The sequence below is a fragment of the Leuciscus leuciscus genome (assembly GCF_965113295.1).
Source record: "Leuciscus leuciscus genome assembly, chromosome: 11".
Lineage (NCBI taxonomy): Eukaryota > Metazoa > Chordata > Actinopteri > Cypriniformes > Leuciscidae > Leuciscus > Leuciscus leuciscus.
The window spans coordinates 5,747,699-5,769,029 of record NC_138735.1 but is presented as its reverse complement, the minus strand read 5'-3'; the positions used below and the strand labels follow the sequence as shown (position 1 = coordinate 5,769,029).

At 36.7% G+C, this 21,331-nt stretch overlaps 1 protein-coding gene across 3 annotated transcripts; it reads left to right on the top strand.

The window, feature by feature from the left end:
* Positions 1-7,608: 7,608 nt before the first annotated feature.
* On the top strand, positions 7,609-19,424 carry mastl (microtubule associated serine/threonine kinase-like). 3 transcript variants are annotated; one of them, XM_082184306.1, is made up of 14 exons: positions 7,609-8,020; positions 8,129-8,266; positions 8,451-8,590; positions 8,677-8,765; positions 8,870-8,976; positions 10,682-10,841; positions 10,959-11,122; positions 11,818-12,939; positions 13,019-13,160; positions 13,662-13,682; positions 15,936-16,049; positions 16,223-16,324; positions 18,671-18,844; positions 18,882-19,424. In XM_082184306.1, exons 1-13 carry the CDS (start codon positions 7,865-7,867, stop codon positions 18,826-18,828), a joined length of 2,613 nt encoding a protein of 870 aa, XP_082040432.1. In that variant the 5' UTR covers positions 7,609-7,864; the 3' UTR covers positions 18,829-18,844; positions 18,882-19,424. The 3 variants fall into 3 exon arrangements, with proteins under 3 accessions (XP_082040432.1, XP_082040431.1, XP_082040433.1); XM_082184305.1 differs by having other exon boundaries at positions 18,671-19,424; XM_082184307.1 differs by lacking the exon at positions 13,662-13,682 and having other exon boundaries at positions 7,610-8,020; positions 18,671-19,424.
* Positions 19,425-21,331: the final 1,907 nt, after the last annotated feature.

The following is a 21,331-nucleotide window of genomic DNA, read 5'->3' as shown; positions in this document are numbered from 1 at the left end:
TACCAGGAAATCTTTGATGAGGTCCTCCACTGCTTCTCCCTTGTAAAGGATGAGACATTTAAGTGCAATCTTCCTTTTTGTAGCGGTGTCAGTATCCTGCATCAAGATAGTAAAAATGTATATAACTGGTTAAGTCGATCCATTCATTTACTGTGAGTGATGAGAGCTAGTTTATGTAGGAATGAATGAATGGGAATGGTCACACATGCACATGGATGCATTCGAAAGTAGAGACATTCAGGAGGGTTTGTGGTAAGAAGGGTAGGGCCAGGAATTATGGTCAACAGTCTTTATCACAATATACGTTATCAGTTGATATAATAATCATTACAATATGATTCAATAGTGTGTCAACCCTATTAACGCCACGAAAAAAAATAATTTTTTTATTTTTACTGCCCCCCAGTGTCCTCTGGCTAGTACTACACTTTTCTGAAAACCAACTGACAACCGATTGGAGTCAATGCAGCAATACTTCTAAGCAAGTGAAGCTGGCGTACATTTTATTATTTAAGCACAGACAACCTCCTTATGGAATGCCAAGTCTGCCAATATTAAAAATAAATAAATACATAAATAAATATACAAATAAATGTAAAAAATAAATATATAAATATATAAATAAATATACATAGAAAAGCAAAAAAACGAAAATAAATAATTATTTATACATTTATTTCCTTATTTATGTATATATTTATTTTTTTCCATATTTATTTATTTATTATTTTATTTATTTATACATTTATTTATTTATACATTTATTTATTTTTACATTTATTTATTTATACATTTATGTATTTATACATTTATTTATTTATTCATTTATTTCTTCCTACATTTCTTCCTGCATAGGGTAATGAGGAGGGCGTGGTTTACCTCAGACATAGCAATCGAGCTCAGAGTAAGCGAAGGCGAAGGGTTGAGGCCACAGTGACACCCTGTGGCGAAATACAATAAGTATCACTCACTGACGTTGATACGGTCTGTGACTGCGAGGTATATGGTCAGAATCCTAAATCTTACTGTGTGACATGGATAGGCTACTCTTTATTCCGGACATGGCAGTAGAACATCGTTTGGTCTGGATTTGTAAAATGTCCTGGGCTAACAAACATGAAACAGGGACTCTGAAACGGAATTGATATTTTCCATTTTTCGGTCAGAACTCACAGAAAGGAAGCAGGGCACATATAGGCTACAGTGAAGTCGACGCAAGCATATTGACCAATGCTTTTGAAACGAGACCATTGCATTTGAATGTAGCCTAATTTCCAAAAAGAATACTGACAGCAACAGAAACCAGGGCCGCGGGAAGAGGTTTTAGGTTGTGGGTGCTCACCACTTTTGAATAAGAAACAATATCAAGACTATAAAACTCGTCAAAAAACGTGCACACACTCCAACCACCTGCCTGCACATTACATTTTTGACTTTATTGATTCTGCTTTTATTCGTAATGCAATGGACCGGTCAATGGGACATAAATGAATCCTTAAAGGATGGGACTTTATGGGACATTTGCAATAATAAATAACTTACCGTAGCCTATTTTATAAGTCGCTCCGGAGACGCATATCAGTAAAAAAAATGCGCCACGAGGAAGAAAAAAAAAAATATAGCCTAAGTCGCACTGGACTAAGTTGCTTTTAAAAAAAAAAAAAGTTATTTCACACAAAAAAAAGTTACAGACCTCCGCTACGGACGTGAGCGCTCTAAAGCGGCACTAAAAGAATGTTTTAAAACTTTCACAGAGACCTTAAAAACTGAAAGCACAAAGCCTGTCTTTACATTTAATTTCGTTTTGTATTAATTGTATCTTAATTTTAATCGATGTTTCATCAACAAATTTTGATGAATTTAATAAGAAGTAGCTAAATATAGGCTATTAGAAAATAGATAATCAGGACACGGAGGCGCTGGCGAACCTGGAGCTCGTCTCATAATGAAACTCAGCGTAGGCCTATAAGGTAGCCTATTGCCTCACAGACCTGAGACATATAGATAGCTCGAAATGTCTACTTTTAAGCAGAACAATTCAAAACGAAAGAAAACAGACTGCGCTGCTTATGTAATTCGTATGAAATGTGCATTTCTCTCTGGCGCTGCGAAGATCGCGAGTCGTCAACTTCATCTGTCTAGCCGACACTGACATAAAAAATAAGCAGCGCAGTCTGTTTTCTTTCGTTTTGAATTGTTCTGCTTAAAAGTAGACATTTCAAGCTATCTATATGTCTCAGGTCTGTGAGGCAATAGGCTACCTTATAGGCCTACGCTGAGTTTCGGTTCATTATGAGACGAGCTTCAGGTTCGCCAGCGCCTCCGTGTCCTGATTATCTATTTTCTAATAGCCTTCTTATTTATTAAAACCAGACAATTTTTTGATGAAACATCGATTAAAATTAAGATACAATTAATACAAAACGAAATTAAATGTAAAGACAGGCTTTGTGCTTTCAGTTTGAGGTCTCTGTGAAAGTTTTAAAACATTCTTTTAGTACTGCTTTAGAGCGCTCACGTCCGTAGCGGAGGTCTGTAACTTTTTTTTTTTTGTAAATAAAAAAAAAAAAAAAAAAAAAGTCCAGTGCGACTTAGGCTATATATTTTTTTTTCTTCCTCATGGCGCATTTTTTGACTGATATGCGTCTCCGGAGCGACTTATAAAATAGGCTACGGTAAGTTATGTATTATTTTTGTGCAAATGTCCCATAAAGTCCCATCCTTTAAGGATTCATTTATGTCCCATTGACCGGTCCATTGCATTACGAATAAAAGCAGAATCAATAAAGTCAAAAATGTAATGTGCAGGCAGGTGGTTGGAGTGTGTGCACGTTTTTTGACGAGTTTTATAGTCTTGATATTGTTTCTTATTCAAAAGGGGTGAGCACCCACAACCTAAAACCTCTTCCCGCGGCCCTGGTTTCTGTTGCTGTCAGTATTGTTTTTGGAAATTAGGCTACATTCAAATGCAATGGTCTCGTTTCAAAAGCATTGGTCAATATGCTTGCGTCGACTTCACTGTAGCCTATATGTGCCCTGCTTCCTTTCTGTGAGTTCTGACCGAAAAATGGAAAATATCAATTCCGTTTCAGAGTCCCTGTTTCATGTTTGTTAGCCCAGGACATTTTACAAATCCAGACCAAACGATGTTCTACTGCCATGTCCGGAATAAAGAGTAGCCTATCCATGTCACACAGTAAGATTTAGGATTCTGACCATATACCTCGCAGTCACAGACCGTATCAACGTCAGTGAGTGATACTTATTGTATTTCGCCACAGGGTGTCACTGTGGCCTCAACCCTTCGCCTTCGCTTACTCTGAGCTCGATTGCTATGTCTGAGGTAAACCACGCCCTCCTCATTACCCTATGCAGGAAGAAATGTAGGAAGAAATAAATGAATAAATAAATAAATGTATAAATACATAAATGTATAAATAAATACATGTAAAAATAAATAAATGTATAAATAAATAAATATATAAATGAATAAATGTATAAATAAATAAAATAATAAATAAATAAATATGGAAAAAAATAAATATATACATAAATAAGGAAATAAATGTATAAATAATTATTTATTTTCGTTTTTTTGCTTTTCTATGTATATTTATTTATATATTTATTTATTTATTTTTTCTTTTTTATATTTCTTTGTATATTTCTTTATGTATTTATTTATTTTTAATATTGGCAGACTTGGCATTCCATACTTCCTGAGACCCTGCGTCCCCATATGAGGACATTACATTTTTGCCTCTTGACACAATGATAGTCAAATTTGTAAATCTTAGACTAGTTGGCCACATTTAGGGACACTGCCCACACCCTCTTATGGTGATATCACAACATTACACCAATGTCAGTGAGAAGAAAATGGCTGGAATATCAGCAAAACACTTCTACACCAGTTCCCGAAAGAAAAATGACCCATAAAATCTATTCAAATTATATGAATGAAACAAATGTTTTTATGTACAATCAGGGCCGCATTAAGACCTCACTGGACCCCGGGCCATTTAAAAAAAAAAAAAAAAAATTTTATGTCAATATGACTTGCTAATAGCGGATATAGGGGTGGATAATGAGCAAAATGTTGTCATTATACGAGTAATTTTATCTTACAATAATGATGAGGAACTCTTTTCCAAAACGCGATAAATCCATTTCAATACTAGTTTTCAGGATTTTTTTTTTTTTTTTTTTTTTACCTAGACCCACACATTTTGTGAATATTCAATTTATCCTGTTAAAATGTTGTTGTTTTTAATTTATTTATTTTTGGCTCAGTCTGAACATGTTGAACACTGATCATTAAATCAAACAGTAATATTGTTGATGATGAATAAAAAAAAATATATATATATAGGCCTATATATATTTTTATAAACGCTATAAATCCATCCATTTGTTTCCCCAAAACGTTATAAATCCATCCATTTTTCCCAAAACGCTATAAATCCAAACATTTTTGGAAAAAATTTGTCTTTAAAAAAAGTCTTTTGTCTTTTATTTTTCGTTTTCGCATTTATGAGAAAAAAACAATGTTAGGCTATGTGACAGTTCTCCATGCAGAAGCGGTACTAAAAGACTTTAAAACTTTCACAGATACCTCAAACAGAAAGCACAAAGCCTTTCTTTAAATCGACTTTCGTTTTGTATTAATTGTATCTTAATTTTAATACATTTTCCGTTAACCAATTTCCTGGATTTAATAGCCTAAATAAAAAGTAGGCTATATATAGCCTATATAATCAAGCCGGCGCCTGAACTGGAGCTTAAGATCATCCCGAAACTCGTATAAAAGGTAGCCTACTCGCCTCACAGACCTACATTTTTTTTAAATATATCTATTGAGGGCCACTGTCCTACAGAGTTTAGCTTCAACCCTAATCAAACACACCTGAACAAGCTAATCAAGGTCCTCAGGATTACTAGAAAATTACAGGCAGGTGATTTTTTTCAGGGTTGGAGCTAAACTCTGTAGGACAGTGGCCCTCCAGGACCGAAGTTGCCCACCAGAAAGCTCGAAATCTTTACTTTTAAACAGAACCATTCAAAACAAAATAAAACTATGTAATCGAAATGTGCATTTCTCTCCGGCCCGGCGCATTCACTAGGCTACTGAAGATCGCGTCAGTAGCCTATCGTCAACTTCATCTTTGCAATAAACAATTAAAATGTCTCATTGCAATATTTTTCATATTCATAATCATTAGCCTACTTGCTGTTTTTTTGTGACAGCTTTTAGGTGCCGTTTATGAACGCGTCACTACTGCATCAGCACCGATAACACTGCGTGAGTAAGATGTGTGGTGTGACTCGTGAGTAACTAAATGAGGGTCAATTGCAAACGGTCAATTAATAATATTGATAATGATACCATGATAATGCATGTAATTTACGGCAAAGCGCCACCAAGTAACAGGGCTGATTTGTGTGGGGCGTGGTAAGGCTTTGGCAATCAGCGTTACCGATGGCTTGTGCTCCACAGGTGGTGAATACGGCCCTGCGTACAATACTGTCTGGCGATTAAAATTTGACATATTTTAGTAATAGTAGCACTCTAGGACATCAGTAAATGTGAAGCACTCATTTGAGGACATTGGGACTATATAACGTTATTTATTCTACCATGTGGTTAGCTAAACTTGGGAATATTTAGATGAATCGCAATAGCATTGAAAAAACAACAACATTTGTCTGTCTCTGTGTGTGTGTGTGTGTGTGTGTGTGTATAGTGTGTGTGAGCATGCATTATTGAGTTAACATGGAAAAACTGGTTTGCTTTAGTGCAGAAAACTGGTAAAAATCAAGAAGTTTAAAATGAAAGTGAGCCAATAAGTGGTCTTCTACTGCTCTCTGCTGGCCATTACCATTACTATTATAACACAATCAGATTTTGTCAGTTTATCACTTCATTTGTACTGACACTTCACATAATTGCTAGTACTATGGTAAATCATAGACCCACTGTCCTCACATGAGGACATCATTTTCTGCAAAAACTACTTCCTGTACAAAAACAAATTTTTGTTATTATACTTATTAGGTCCTACTTATCCCAAATAGCAAGAACAATTATACAATGCACACCAGGCAAACTCTCGGGTCTCAGGAGGTTAACCAAACTTAATCAACAGATTTTACAATAGAAGCTCATTTCTGAAACAGAATATAATTCACAAAAATATTTGCTGTTGGCTATCATTGTGTTGTTTTGTTTTCTATATTTATAACAATAGCCTAGTTAAGCCAACATATCAGAAGAGGAAGAGCGCTGTACCGAACAGGACGTTGATTATAAAATGTCGTCCTATAAAATGTATTACTTACATTTTGCTCTATATAACGCCAACGAAAATAGTTCCAAATAGCCTAAATCTATAAATCGTTGCGCATCTTTGAGAAACAGTTTCCCTGACTGAAAACCTTCCATAAGTTTAGTGGCTTGAGATGCTCTCTTCGCAGACAGAGGGTTAGGATTCAGCTTTTTTAAACTATTATTTACGCTATAATGTAGGCTATTGATTAAAAATGGACTTAGCCTATAGGCTACTGAATAATATTAAAATTCAGCTTTTAACGCCTATGAAAACAAGCGCTGATTAAGAAATAAATTGCCCACCGGAGGTGCGCAGGTAATGAAAATGCAATTTTCATAACATTTCATTTACATTTGAACTTAGAAATGTAAACTGTTTTCCTCTATTTAACAGCATTAGGCCGAAAGACGCCTTGAATTCCCTTTTCCTCGCGTCTTCCCTCAGGTAGATTGCATGTCTTGTGTGGCTGGATGTTGGGCAAATGAACAATAATAACGATGTTTATCCAATATTTGCTGAAAGCCACATATAAGATTTTTTAAAAGATCCTATATATAATAACCAGCTCATATGTTATTTTTAAAGTCTGTCAGTGTCAATATTTGCTGAAAGCCACATAAGATTTTAATAAGATCCAATTAGATATAATAACCAGCTCATAAGTTATAAATTAAAGTCTGTCAGTGTTATTGTTCTGGTAAATTATTTAACGCTCCTGCAGCAGAACACATAGATGTGACGTAGAACCTGTTACTTTTCTCAGCGCCGTTGAAGATGGACCAATCAGTGTTTGATTATTGCATGAAGTATTGTTTTTCGTTTGTGCTTCAGTTTATGACATTTGTGGGCCAATTCCCAAAATATGTGGAATTTAAAAGACTGCATTTTTGTATATACACGTCTCCAACAATAAATAAAAAAATTATGAGATTACTAAACCAGGGTTTTATTCTGTCACTACTGTGTGTTCTGGCCAGCAGAGGGCGCCTTCTCTTCTTCCGTTCTTCTGCACCATTAAAGACCCGCAAAGTAGCCACACGCTTTGCCTGATTCGTTTTGCAGAAATGTAACGGTAATTTACTTGTGTAAGATTAAAATTAGTATCACATTTATACAATAAATATCAGCTTTTATACAATCGTGAATAAACATAAACATTCATTTTTTTTCTGTTGACTATTTATTGTTTTAACACTTTTGGGCGGCTAAACAACCGCGTTTTAGGACCCAAATTTATGTGGCACATTTCAAATTTCAAAACAAACTCGTCGCGCTTGTCAACAGCATAGACAGTATAAGAAAGATCAACCGTGAGAAGGGATGCGGTGGACTGAACGCAGAACTGTCTTATTCAAACTATTACAGTTCGAATGCATGAAGCGTTTTAAAGCTTTTGTGGTGATATGTGTTTGATTTTTAACACAGCAATCACCATAAAATTGTTTTTATGCGTCTCGTGTGAATGAGGCATCTGACTGCAAGACAACTGGTCTAACGTTAGTTGGATTAAATTGATATTTGAAGCGACGGCAGAGATGGAGGCTCATGGATCTTCATCTGAAGGCTCAAGCAGCGCAGTGAAAGCTCCCTCCATCGAGGACTTTGTGCTGGTCAAACCCATCAGTCGAGGAGCCTTTGGGAAAGTTTACCTGGCCAGAAAGACATGCAACTCCAAACTCTATGCAATCAAGGTATACAGATGTTTAGTCAACAGGGGAAAATGGTGATAGCTATCTTTTATTTTTCACCATTTTGAAATTGTTTGCATTGACTAACAAAATGCTGTTGTTGTCTGGCAGGTGGTGAAGAAAGCAGACATGGTGGATAAGAACATGACTGATCAGATGAAAGCTGAGAGAGATGCTCTGGCTCTCAGTAAAAGTCCTTTCATTGTGCACCTGTTTTACTCTCTTCAAACCTCAACTAAAGTATATCTGGTACGTATAAGGGTGAATCTCATGAAATCGTGTACAGGTTACATTTAAAAAAGAACTGAGGTAGAAAATCTTGAGTTGTTTTAAAAAATAATGTCAAAAATGTATTTATGAGGTTCACCTCATCATTTATTTCAGCATTAATGTGACATTTTAACTGGTTCGACTATGTTTGATACTCTCATAGGTTATGGAGTATCTGATTGGAGGAGATGTGAAATCACTTCTTCATATTTATGGGTACTTTGATGAGGACATGTCTCTGAAATACATCTCTGAAGTCTCGGTCGCTCTCGATTACCTTCACAGACACAGCATTATTCACAGGTATTTCTGTCATATGAAACTGAGGAATTGAGTCATTTAGTGTTTTGTTTGTCAAACTAACTGACTTTTTTTGTCATTTGATTCAGGGACTTAAAACCCGACAACATGCTCATCTCGAATAAGGGTCACATTAAGCTCACAGACTTTGGCCTCTCCAAGGTTAAACTTGACAGGGGTATGTTTTTTTTTAAATGATTATTTATTGTTTTTAAACAACCAAAGTGCTAAAATATAGTCTTTATTGTGATTTTAACAACTTTTTCCTTTCCCACTATCCAGAACTAAACCTGATGGACATTTTAAACACACCTTCTTTAATGAAACCTAAAAAAGATTATTTCAGAACACCTGGTCAAGTTCTGTCACTGATAAGCTCTCTTGGTCTCGTGAGTAGATTTGCAGATTCATGTAATTTTATATGGCTCAACAATAAGGTGTTTTTTTCCCCTCACAGTTCTGTTGTTCATATTTTAATAGCCTTTCCACCTAGTAAATCCAGGTTTGAAGAAACAGGAACACTTACACGCTTCTTGAGCTGTTTCACTGGTTCTCCTAGTTCTTGCTTACACTGTTTAAGTACTTTACCTGGTGTTGGACACGCCTTACTATTTGAAAAAACAAAAGGGCTACGCTAGCACTTTGAAACTGAATTTATTTAAACTTTGACAGTGTTTAAAATCGGCCCCTATACCCTCATTAACTATTCCCTAAAATACTCCACTAATATGGTCCAATGAAGGAGTGAGTGGATTCGGACACTGAGTGCACTGGAAGGGCTGCCGCTTTTGCATAGTTTGTTTTTGCTGTTTAATAATTAATTGAAACGTAGCAAACTTGGCAGCTCCAGTAGTAATAAAAAGATTTATCCTGAACTCTGCTATGGAAACTAGCATGTATAAACCTTAGTTTATTAGTTTACAAAACTGCAGCATAGGTGATTAACACTTCTTTTTTTTTTTTTTTTTATGCCTAACAATGACCTTATCTATATCATTTCATTTAGACCTATCTCACTCTCTCTCTCGTACATTCTACGCATGTTCCCTCTCTCCTCAGTGGATTTTAAAAAGGTCATATATGCCCCTTAAATTTGCCGTACCTTTCTATTACCCTTAATATGACTTCAGTAATGATAGACACTGGTACAGTACGTCTCTAATACTGTCCAGATTGGCAGTAACAAACTCACCTTTATTGTCTTTATTGTGCTTGATTATAAAATAAATGGTGCTTTTAAAGTCCTTGAATCTGGTGTTAATGAAAGAGTGGGAACCCAGATATGAGATTGATTTCTGAAGGATCATGTGACACTAAAGACAGGAGTAATGATGCTGAAATTCAGCTTTCATCATAGGAATAAATTCAAATTTAAAATATATTAAAATATAAATAAAATAGTCATTTTAAATTGTAAAAAAAAATGTTTAATGTACTATTGATTTCTTTTTTAAATGTAATTATTTTAGTTTATGTACTGTTGATCAAATAACCCCAAACTTTAAATGGTGCTGTAAATAGTTTTAAAAGCACTTAGTAGTTGAATTGTCTGAACTAGTTGGTTTGAAGGAACTGTATGATTAGGGGTCACCGGACCCTGGTGGGGTGCTGTTCATATGGAACGTGAGCTTGTTTAAAAACGGCTTGATGAAGTGCAACAGAACTGCGGGGTCTTGGTACATTTTTAAAACTTCACGCTGTCTTAATACAACGTTCACACCACAAGGTATTGAAAATAGCAGTGAGATAAAATAGCAGTGAGATGCAACAGTCATCTGCATGTGTATGTTACAAAAAGTAGCGCACACTTAATATAAAGAACGTGCAGCCCTTTGAAAGTAAATATCTATGATCTTCTATTACTCAACTATCACAGCAAGTTTACAACACAAAAAATCTTTGCAAGATATAAAAAAAAAAGCATAAACCTGATGACAATGATGACACTGTACCAGCCTTATAGATAAAGTGACGATCCGTTATCTGGCCCGGGCCATCGATCATTCTTATTTTTGAGCCCTGTTTTATATACTTGTCTACAACATGTTTGAAACCGCTTGAACAATACATTATATTTTTGACTTGAAATGGCAGAATACCCCGGTGATAGAGGGCAAGCGTCACAGCAGCACAATGTTTGGCAGTCCCAGGTCCTGTGGGAAACTCAAGCAGAGGAATACTTCTCTGTGTTCACCTCTGCTGAAGAGACGGACAGATTACCTGAAATCCCCTGTTGGCACAAATCGAGCTTTAGGTACGTGTCAGAATAATGTTCATACGGAGTGTGTCATTAGTGTTACAGAGAACGGCATTTGTCATTTGTTTTTGCTGTAAGTGAATAATGTAAAGCCTAACATGAGCCATTCTTTAGGATCCAACAGTGTGTTCAGTCCTGGCCTGCTGGCTAGGAGTTTGACACCAAGGCTGATGAAATCCAGGAAGAGATTCGAGAGTGTTGGAAGCACCCACTCGTGGCAGTTACCATCCACTACTGATTCTGAAGACTGTGTCAGCCCAATGTGGGAAGATGAGCAGGTTTGTTTCAGCATTACTGTTGAAGGGCTTTTGGTTCATAGCACATTGATCAAGTATTAAAAAATAGAGTAAATGTGCAGCATAATTAAATATTTCATCAAACTAATAACAATACAGTACCAATATATGGTGCATATGTAATATAAATCCTTAAATTATTGTATTATCACAAAGTACAAAAATAAGTATTTTTTAAATGACAGTATTCAAATTTTTTTATGTATTTTATTATATTTTATATTATATATCTATCACACATCACATTTCTTGGGTAAGTACACGAACTGTAAGATAAATTGTAACCAAAATATTAAGTATAATTTATTCCTGTTGATAGCAAAGCTGACTTTTCAGCAGTCATTAGTTCAGTGTCACATGATCCTTCAGAAATCATTCTAATATGCTAATTTGGTGCTCACAAAACATTTTTTATTATTATCAATGTTGAAAACCATGATAAAAAATGTTCAGGATTCTTTGAAGAAAAGAAAGTTCAAAATAACAGCATTATTTGAAAGTAAAATTATAAATGTCTTCACTGTCACTTTTGATCAGTTTGTTGTTTCCTTGTTAAAAAAAAGTATTATTTCTTTTAAAAAAAACCACACTGACCCTAAACTTTTAAACAGAAAAAGTGCAATTTATCATTTATATTATAATACAAAAATCAACCTGACAATGTCTTGTAATTCTAGAATTTACTAGATGGCGAGAACCTTCCTCAGGTTAACGGAAGAGAAAGGGGCAATAGAATGTCAAGAAACATTCCCTTGACACCTGTGGAGAGGAGGAACATGTTTCCAGCACGAGCTCAGGATCACAGCAATGTTTTGACTCCGCTCAATAACCAACTGGACAATAGCAGAAATATTAAACCAGATATTTCTGCAAAAAGGCTCCAGTTCAGTGCAACCAAGCACAGTGCCACATCACTGGGTAAGGCTGTTCCTCATCAGTCATTTGGGAACAGTTTTATGAAGCCAGAGCCGCCAATCGGGCCCAAAGTCTCAGTAAAGAGAGCGTTTGAAGAAGTAGAGAAAAGCCCAGAGCAGGCTGAGATCCACTGCAAGAAAAACAATGCAGTGTACAAAAGGTCCTTCCATATTCCTGAGGGCAACTCAACGGCCAACACAGGCTTGACAGGAATTTTCTCAATTGTGGGGCTTGATGATGGTAAAACTGCACCGATATGTCAACAGTACAGTGAGAGAATGGGCCCAAAGCAATCTAGTCCCATAGCTGTGACCAAAAATCTATTCTCTGATCTCGAAGATCAAAGCGAAGGGATGACTTTGCTTAAAGCAGAGACCAACTTGAGCTCCCCAACCTCACCTGGCGATGCCCAAAGTATCAGAAGAAGCCTTAGTTTAGACCTGGACGGCTCGGGCCACGAGATGTCACTGGTTGCTAACACGCCACAAAAATCGACAGACTTCAAACATGAGGCTTTGTCGTCCTCTTTCGGGGAGCTGGATGAAAACGAGATTTCCGTAGTCACACCGGCAGCTCGGCCCACAATAGCAACACCAAAGCATAGCAGCTCAATGCAACATAGGGATGAATTTAAGTGTTCTCCTCTTGACCATCCTCACCGGCTATCTGACAGTATGATCAAATCACCTGGCTTCCTCAAACCCAAGAACGTGGTTGTGTTCAGGAGCTACTGCAGCTCCATAAACCGCTCTTGTATGTCGCATCTCAGCCTAGCCTCTTTGGATGCCATGGAGATGTCTGCGTCAACCTCCTTCCACAATGCCCAGTCTGTAGTGACTCCAGTTCAGAAGAAAAGGCCCAGTCTGAGCAGCTCACTTTACCAGGTGAGGGGAGCCTTTTGGAGTCTTTTTGGAACTAAAATAATTTAAAATGAAATAGTCATATTTTCTTTTTCCTTTCTAGACTCCACAGCAGATGATTGTGTCTCAAACTCCCTACAGAACACCCAAAAGTGTCCGTAGAGGTCCAGAACGTGTAGAAGGGGCTCCTATTTTGGGAACTCCTGACTACTTGGCACCAGAACTTTTATTAGGCAAATCTCATGGTAAGGGTTTGTGTGATCAGTATGTGATGTCTTTATCTTGTGCTGATATGTGCGTCAAATATTAGTCGTTAAATGATAATTGTCAACCATTATGGATTTTACAATGGCCGAGAGAGCAGGGTGTCCCAAAAGCTCATAATGCTGAAATATGATGTGGAATGTGGAATGCATGTCTTTAAATGAAGCATTTGATACAGTGTACTTGCACTATATGTAGTTATATTTTTAACAAATACATTCATGTAATACATTTGTAACTAATTTCTATAGTTACATCTGTAATTAACACTGTTGAACCTTCCCTTACCCCTTCACCCAACCTTAAACCTAACAATATCACCAAACGTCCCTAACCTTACCCGTATCCCACTTCAATAGCAGCATAAGAGTTTTGCAATACAACATAACAATTGTACAATTAATTTTTGTTACACAGTACATATACAAATAACGTGGGGACAAATCTTTTACTTTGCTTCATTAACAGATGTTATGTTTTAGTTTCAGGGTCTGTGCGTTATGGTAAGTATGCTAAAAGGTATTCTGTTGAGATCATAAGCCATGGAGATGTTGGTGCATGTGTGGGCAGCTTACCTTTACCGCATTAGATAAGGACGTGGCTGACTAATTCCATTATGGGTCGCAGCTTTTGTGATTGGCAGCTCCTGATTCATCACCCTTAATGCTTCAGTAATGCTGAATGTCTCAACTCTGTTGGGATGTTATGACGGTGCTTGGGAATTCTGGGGCATTATACTAAAGCAATTTCAATGTTTATTGTCAGTCAAGTAAAAGTCATTTGTGGCTTGACTTCCTGAAAAGTGTGAACGCTAACTTTGTGTAGTTTTCGAAACATTGCTCTGTTTGAGCAGACCGTGTCAACGTATGTCTCAACCAAGGGTGTGAGTTTGGGGCAGAACTGCCTGTTTGGCTTAGCAGTGGAAGTCTTTGTATGCTATAAGGAAAGTTTTGATGCAGCAACTTAGCGTATGGATACAGCCAAAGGTATAGCCTTTAAACGGTGCTCAACACTTGCTCATTTAGAGAGTTTTTCATCTCTGTCCAGAGTCTGCTGCGTCTCTCCAGATTTTATGAGCAGGGCTTGACATCAGCTACTTTGGCAAGTGGTTTTCCAAAGTTACTAGCCACTCAGCATTTCCACTGGCCACAACGGCTATATAGATATTTTTAATATTATCTCATAATTTGGCATCAGGTGTAGGCTACTGTCACTTTAAGACCCGACGCACGGATCCATTATAGTGTTACACATGGTTTTTCATTCACAACTGTTTACGTTCACTTAATACACAACTGACTGTGTTTACGTGAATACTCACAAGACCGGCATTTTGAGATCATTTTGTGTGTATTTGACTGTTTAAGCGCAACAAGTATTGAAAAATAACTAAATTTAGTACTGAGAGGCGGCTTTATGTGTGAGCACAAAATCTGCGGGAATGAGTAAAATTATGCTCAATACGCGCAATCCCACGGCAAAATTCAAGCCCTGTTACACCAACAGTATTCATCCGGAACAAGAAAAAAGTGCAAGGCAGGACTTGTTTTTGTCAATTGGGAATTGATTGGGTCGTTGGATGGTTTGGTTTGCTATTGCTGTGATCTCATGTCATCAGAGAAGATATGAGATGTCGCTGCAAGTCAAGTTATTTTGATTAACAATTATGAGTTCATGAGCAAGCTGAGTCTATGGAGTATGTACAATCAGAAAGAAAATCTGCCTACTTGTGTACAATGGTGATGAAAAAATGTGTGCACTGTACGAATACTCTAGTGTATGCATAAAAACTGATGTATACTTTAGATATACTTTTTAAACCCAAAGTATACTTTAGTTTTTGCATGTATGCGAGGATATGCATATGTGTGTCGTAAATTTCGAGAAATAGCTCAGCAATTGGACAAAGATTAAACATTTTTTTTAGCATGTGGACCTCCTGTGTTCGTGCATACTTTCAAAAAAGCTATGCCGTCGGCTGTACAAATATGCTTTGTTTGCGTTAAAACTCATGCATACTTTGAGTTTCTCAATTTGATCAAACTCTGGCATTCAATTAGTCTTGCACTGTTCGTCCCAGAGCCATAAAAGACAGACAGCAGATATTTGCACTAAGTCTAAATGGCAACAAAAAGGTTTTCTTTGCACTAATTGCAAAATACGTAGAACTCTGGTTAGTCACATTAAAAGCTAACACCACTCGTCTTACTCTTACTATTTACTCATGCCATTACTTTTCTAAACACAGTTTTCACAATAAAACAGGTGAAACTTTAGACTTGCATTGAAGAAAGAGACCCAGTCAAATCTCCAGATTTGAGGTGGTGAACACTTTTGATTCGGTCTTTTTGACCACCCAGAACACCCTAGCAACTGCATAGCAACACTCTGGCAACCACCTAGCTCACCCTGGGCAGTTGTTTTCTTAAAATAGTTATTTTCACAATTCTATTCAGTGCTGCTCCTGGCAAAGCAACTTCACCTTTTAGGCTTTAAGTTTATCAGTGTTGAAGGTATTTATTTTTTGACAGATTTTTTATTCAGTTTTGTAATGTAACATTAGCTATCATGATATTTGAGTTCATATCAAGCTGGTTTTGTGTTCTGCTGTTCCCTTTCCCCCCAAAAATCAACTCAAGCCTGCTATTGTCACCAAATTTATAACAGTGGTCACATTTCTAACACATTTTGAGCCATGTTGTATGTTTGCTCTAATAAAACAGTGTGCTTAAGTGGGTTTTGTTGTTCTCCAACAGATTTCATGGTGGATTGGTGGGCGTTAGGTGTCTGTCTGTTCGAGTTTCTCACAGGAATCCCGCCCTTCAACGATGAGACTCCACAGCTGGTGTTCCAGAACATTCTCAACAGAGGTAAGAGGATCAATGATAAATAAACACCAAAGGTGATGAAAATATTTTTTTTATTTTTTTTTATAAAACTAAAAGTTATGTACTCCTGGATCCAACAAATGGATCTCCTGGTTTGTTTTTCCTCAGAATCATGAGAGTTGTGTTGAATGTTCTTCATTTAATGATGTGTTCAGATATACCGTGGCCAGATGGAGACGAGGAGTTAACCCAGAATTCAAGAAATGCCATTGAGATTCTTCTCACCATGGATCCAAACAAGAGAGCTGGCTTTAAAGGTGAATCATATTATATATCAAATTAATATTTTTAACAACTGAGAAGATCTGTGATTTATTTTATTATCAAAGTTTGAACACTGTCAAGTTTATATTACATCAGCATAAAAGAGTCAAATTGAACGACTACAGGGAGGGACTATAAACACAAAGGCACAACATGTAAGATTTGTACATTCAAATATCTGAAATCCACTAGCACAGTGTTATAGATTTTGTTCACTTGGGTACTTATATTATCCCAAATGTTTCCAATAATGTTTAACTCCAGAGAAATGAGCAGTTTTATCCAGTGTAACATCCCTCATTGCATCACCTGTCAGTGGCCTCATGTCCGCTTTATCCTCGGTTTCCACGTTTACTGCTGTAGAAACCATGGGAAGACAGTGAGACTCAGAATCCCTCTGAGTATCTGTGGCTACGTTTACATGCAACCAAATAATCCTTTAGTAATCGGCTCAATCTGACTGAAAAGCCCTCATGTAAGACCTTAATCGATCCGATTCAGCTCGATCCGAATGAAATTTCGATCGGATTGAAAGGGGTGGTTTATTCCTTTTCTAATCCGATCGAGAGAACATGTAAACACTTGATCGTATTGAAAACCGAAACTGAAAGGACAGCGCATGTGCAATGACGTTAATATAGCGTGATGACGTATGACGCGTGGAACGAGCTGTTCCTTCTGTTGAATAAAGTGTCATATAAATGAGTATCCCGTCATTCTAAAATTCTCCTTTCACTGCGTCTGTGAAGTGAAGCAGGGCAACGTCCCACCAGTCCTTGTTTCGGATTCTCATCCACAGATGACTGGTTTTGGGCATTTTTACTGCTTGATAAATATTATGACCAGAAATGGATAAATATTAAGGCTGCTGTTTAAAATAAAGAACTAATGTAGGAAATGGTTATTATGCACAAACAGCAGGAAACTCTGTATATTCGTGCAGTGTGCACATTTCAAAAAATCTATTACGGTTTGAGGATTGTTACATATAAATGCGCACATCAACCCGATCACGTTTAGCGTTCATGTAAACACTACGTTCAAATTCATCAATCGGAATGAATTCAAGTCCGATTGAAACAAAAGTTGTGCATGTAAACGTAGCCAGTGTGGCATTTCCTAACGCTGTTTAACAAGTCTGGTGGACAAGTCTATGGCAGTGTAATTTAATACAGTATGTATTATACATAAGCAAGTCAGCCTTTTTGCATATGCTGTGGGTACGTTCAAATGCACTTTTAGTATGATTGTTACCCCACCATTTGATTTGACGAATAAAGTAACATGTATGAGTAGTAATTTAGCGTTTAACATTTACGTGTGGCTAATTCATTAGAATGAAATAAAATTATATGATCAAATGTAACGGCATAAAAAACGTCCATCAAAACCAACAAACGTTAAACAATGTTCACTAACCACTGAAGTTTTTCAATTGGATTTGCGTTTATTCTCTTTAGCATGCAGTGTGAAGGGTTTCACTCAGTTCGCTGATCATTCCTCTCCAGTTTCAGCGAGTAAAGAATACTCAGAGTTTGTGTGCGTTATGTATTATACATGTTATTGTCTCTGACATGTTGAAGCCGCTCAGGCCGCCATTTTCTCCTCCTCGGAAAGCAATAACGTACTCAAAACATCTGGTAGTGTGGGTTTTCCAGGTAATGCTTGCACTTTCTGGACTCTTTGCTTCCCATAAATACTACTGTGTATTATGCACGTTATTTTTGACAGACATCGATGTCTTGGTATTTAAATGCGGATTGTAAGGCAGTCATTTGTTCTTAGCCGACAAGTATTCAGTGCAGTGATTGATGTCTATGGGTGTGATGTGATCTTGACCAAAAATGTACGGACTTCTTAGTGTTATATGGATATAACATTACATTATTTATTTCCATGAAGAGGTTTATAAATTTTTGCTCAAGATCTTGTATTGACAATGCAAGAGTCCAGCACTCTGTAAAGTCTCCTCCAGCACATCCCATGGACTTCAATGACTTTAAGGTCTGGACTCAGAGGTGTCACTTCATGTGACAATAATTCTTCATGCTCCCTCCCAACAATTTTTTCACAATTTGCGTCTGATGAATCTTGACATTGTCATCCTGGAATTTGGCCACGATGTGTGTTCCTACATGGTTGTTTAAGAAATGAAAAGCTACACACTCCCATCAATTAGGGATAGAAGAACTGTTTCCAAAATGTATTTTCATTGAATTATTTTGAACTAGCATCTAAAACTTGTTAATCTTACTAACAAGAATTGTTAATGACAAAAATTCTTAACTACCTTAATCTCAACACTGGCATGTTTTCATGTATGTTGTGTCTTTCTGTAGAACTGAAGTATCATGCGTTCTTTGAGGGTGTGGACTGGGAAAACCTTCATCATAAGAGTATGCCCTTCATCCCTCAGCCCGATGATGAGACAGACACCTCGTACTTTGAGGCGAGAAACACAGCACAACATCTCACTGTATCGGGCTTCAGTCTGTAAACACACACACACACACACACACACACACACACACACACTGCAGCACAATGGGCTCACGCAGTATGTTCAGGTACAGCTGTGTTGTAGAAGCTCTAATGAATACAGATGCCACAGTGCTCTTGTTTGTCCTTCTTCCTTCTGTCTCAGTTATTCATGTCAGATGTTTTTATGTTCTTGAAAATGTTTATGCAGATTTGATGTTGGAAAGCATTCTGAAATGCATTGAGCACATAAATGCTGCAAAGCTTGTGGCGTAAAATCTTCAGTTATCTTTGTTTGGGGAAGAAAAAAAGTAATATATTTTGCAACACTACTATTTACTATAACGTCTCATTAGTGCACATTTAGATGGAAGACTGCTGTTTTTAACTCGTGTTTTCTTGAAAACTTCTTGTCTGAATGTAATTTTAACATGCTAAATGTTTTAACTAGTCTACAGCAAGTTTGATTTTGAACATGGTTGCTGCTTCAAAAACATCCGTTTTATTCATTTGTAATTGTTTAATATACACAACACCTTAAAATGTTTCTGGATTATAACTTGTCACTTGCCTATTTTTAAGATGATTAAATAAAATACAACTGTTGTGTTAATAGATGAGCGTTATTTCTGATTTTCACTTGAAACCTAAAGCCTGTGCTGTTCGTCAGATAGAAATAAATAAATGAAGAAAGGGGCACTATTCAATTCTATGGTTTTATGTATCAGGACATAAAAAATAAAAAAATCTGGTCCTTGGCAAGTCTTAAAATGAGGTAAATACAACCTCAGATGAACAACAACACGTGACACATTACACCATGTCAATATTTACTTAACAAAAACTAGGCCGAAATGGAAAAGCCATGGCTACAAACTAAGTGCACACTTACTGCTTCCATAGGAATGAAGAGGGTAAGTAACAGTCAGGCGCTGCTAATCAAATTAATTTGATTAATTGATCATCAGTAAGTGTGACCAACTCTATAAAAGCTGAAGTTCTGTCAGTTTGCTGGTCTGGAGCATTCAGGTGTGTGTTAACACAATACCAAGGAGGAAAACATCAACAGTGATCTTAGAGAAGCAAATCTTGCTGCCATCAATCTGGGAAGGGTTATACGGCCATTTCAAAACAATTTGAAGTCCATCATTCTACAGTGAGGAAGACTATTGCCAATCTTCCCAGGACTGGACGTCCCAGCAAATTCGATCTAAGGTCAGACTGTGCAATGCTCAGAGAAATCGTGAAACACCCAAGAACTACACCTCAGATTCTACAGGCCTCAGTTAACATGTGAAATGTTAAAGTTCATGGCAGTACAATCAGAAAAAGACTGGAGAAGTGTGGCATGTTTCGAAGGGAAGCCTCTTCTCTCCAGAAAGAACATGGCAGCACGGCTTAGGTTTGGAAAGTTGGATCTGAACAAACCTCAAGACTTCTGGAACAATGTCCTTTGGACAGACGAGAGCAAAGTGGAAATGTTTGGCCATAATGCACAGCACCAAGTTAGTCGAAAACTACACAGCATATCAGCACAAACACCTTACAGCAACTGTCCATCACGCTTTTTTGGCTTGTTTTGCAGTCACAGGACCCAGGCACCTTGCCCTCACTGAGTCGACCATGTCATTCAACAGGACAATGATCCCAAGCACACCAGCAAATCTACCGGCCCAGTCAATGTCCAGACCTCAACCCGACTGAAGTGTATATACACAACTTTTTGTTGTTGTTGTTGTTCAGGAGGTTTCAAAACTGCTAACCTTTTTTATTATTTCTATAAAATGAATGTACTATGTTTTAGTTCGATTTTGTTTTCTTATTTAATATTTTGTATTTTTAGGGGATTTTATGGTACTGAATTATAATTATGGAATAGTTATGGTCCATTTATTACCTGTTAATCACCTCTATTAACTGTTTGAGTATCGACCTGAACATTTTTAATTTCTATCTTAATCTGACGTAAATCTTGAATACTTTGGACCAAAGATTTAAGTTTGGTCTCTTTTTAAAGAAACTTGGCAGATTATTGTACAAGTTAAAAACATTTAAATAAATCTAAAACAAGTTATAGAAGTTTATTATGAAAAATGCATAAGACTTTTAAAATTTGATGTGAAATAAATCAAATCCATGAATCTAAGCAAAGTTCCAAATTTGAGGTTCTACAAAAACATTAGCTTTCGGTAATATTTTGTTTGGGCGCAGTACCAAACCTTTCCACTAAACAAATTTTGCTTACCATTCGTTTCTAATGCCAAAGTACAAGTGTGAGAATTTTTTCAGGACCATTTAACCTCATCGAATCATGTTCATGATTTTTCTTTTTTTCACATATCAAGTCTCAAAACCTTTACCAAGTTTTGTACAATTCCGCTGAAGTAAAAAAAAAATAAAAAAAAACATGACTAAACAACACCAGAGGGTTAACTAAATTAAAACAATAACAAACTTGTACAACGTGGTCATAAATGTAATAAATTATTTTGTATGTCATGTTTGGGACTCTGAATAAAATT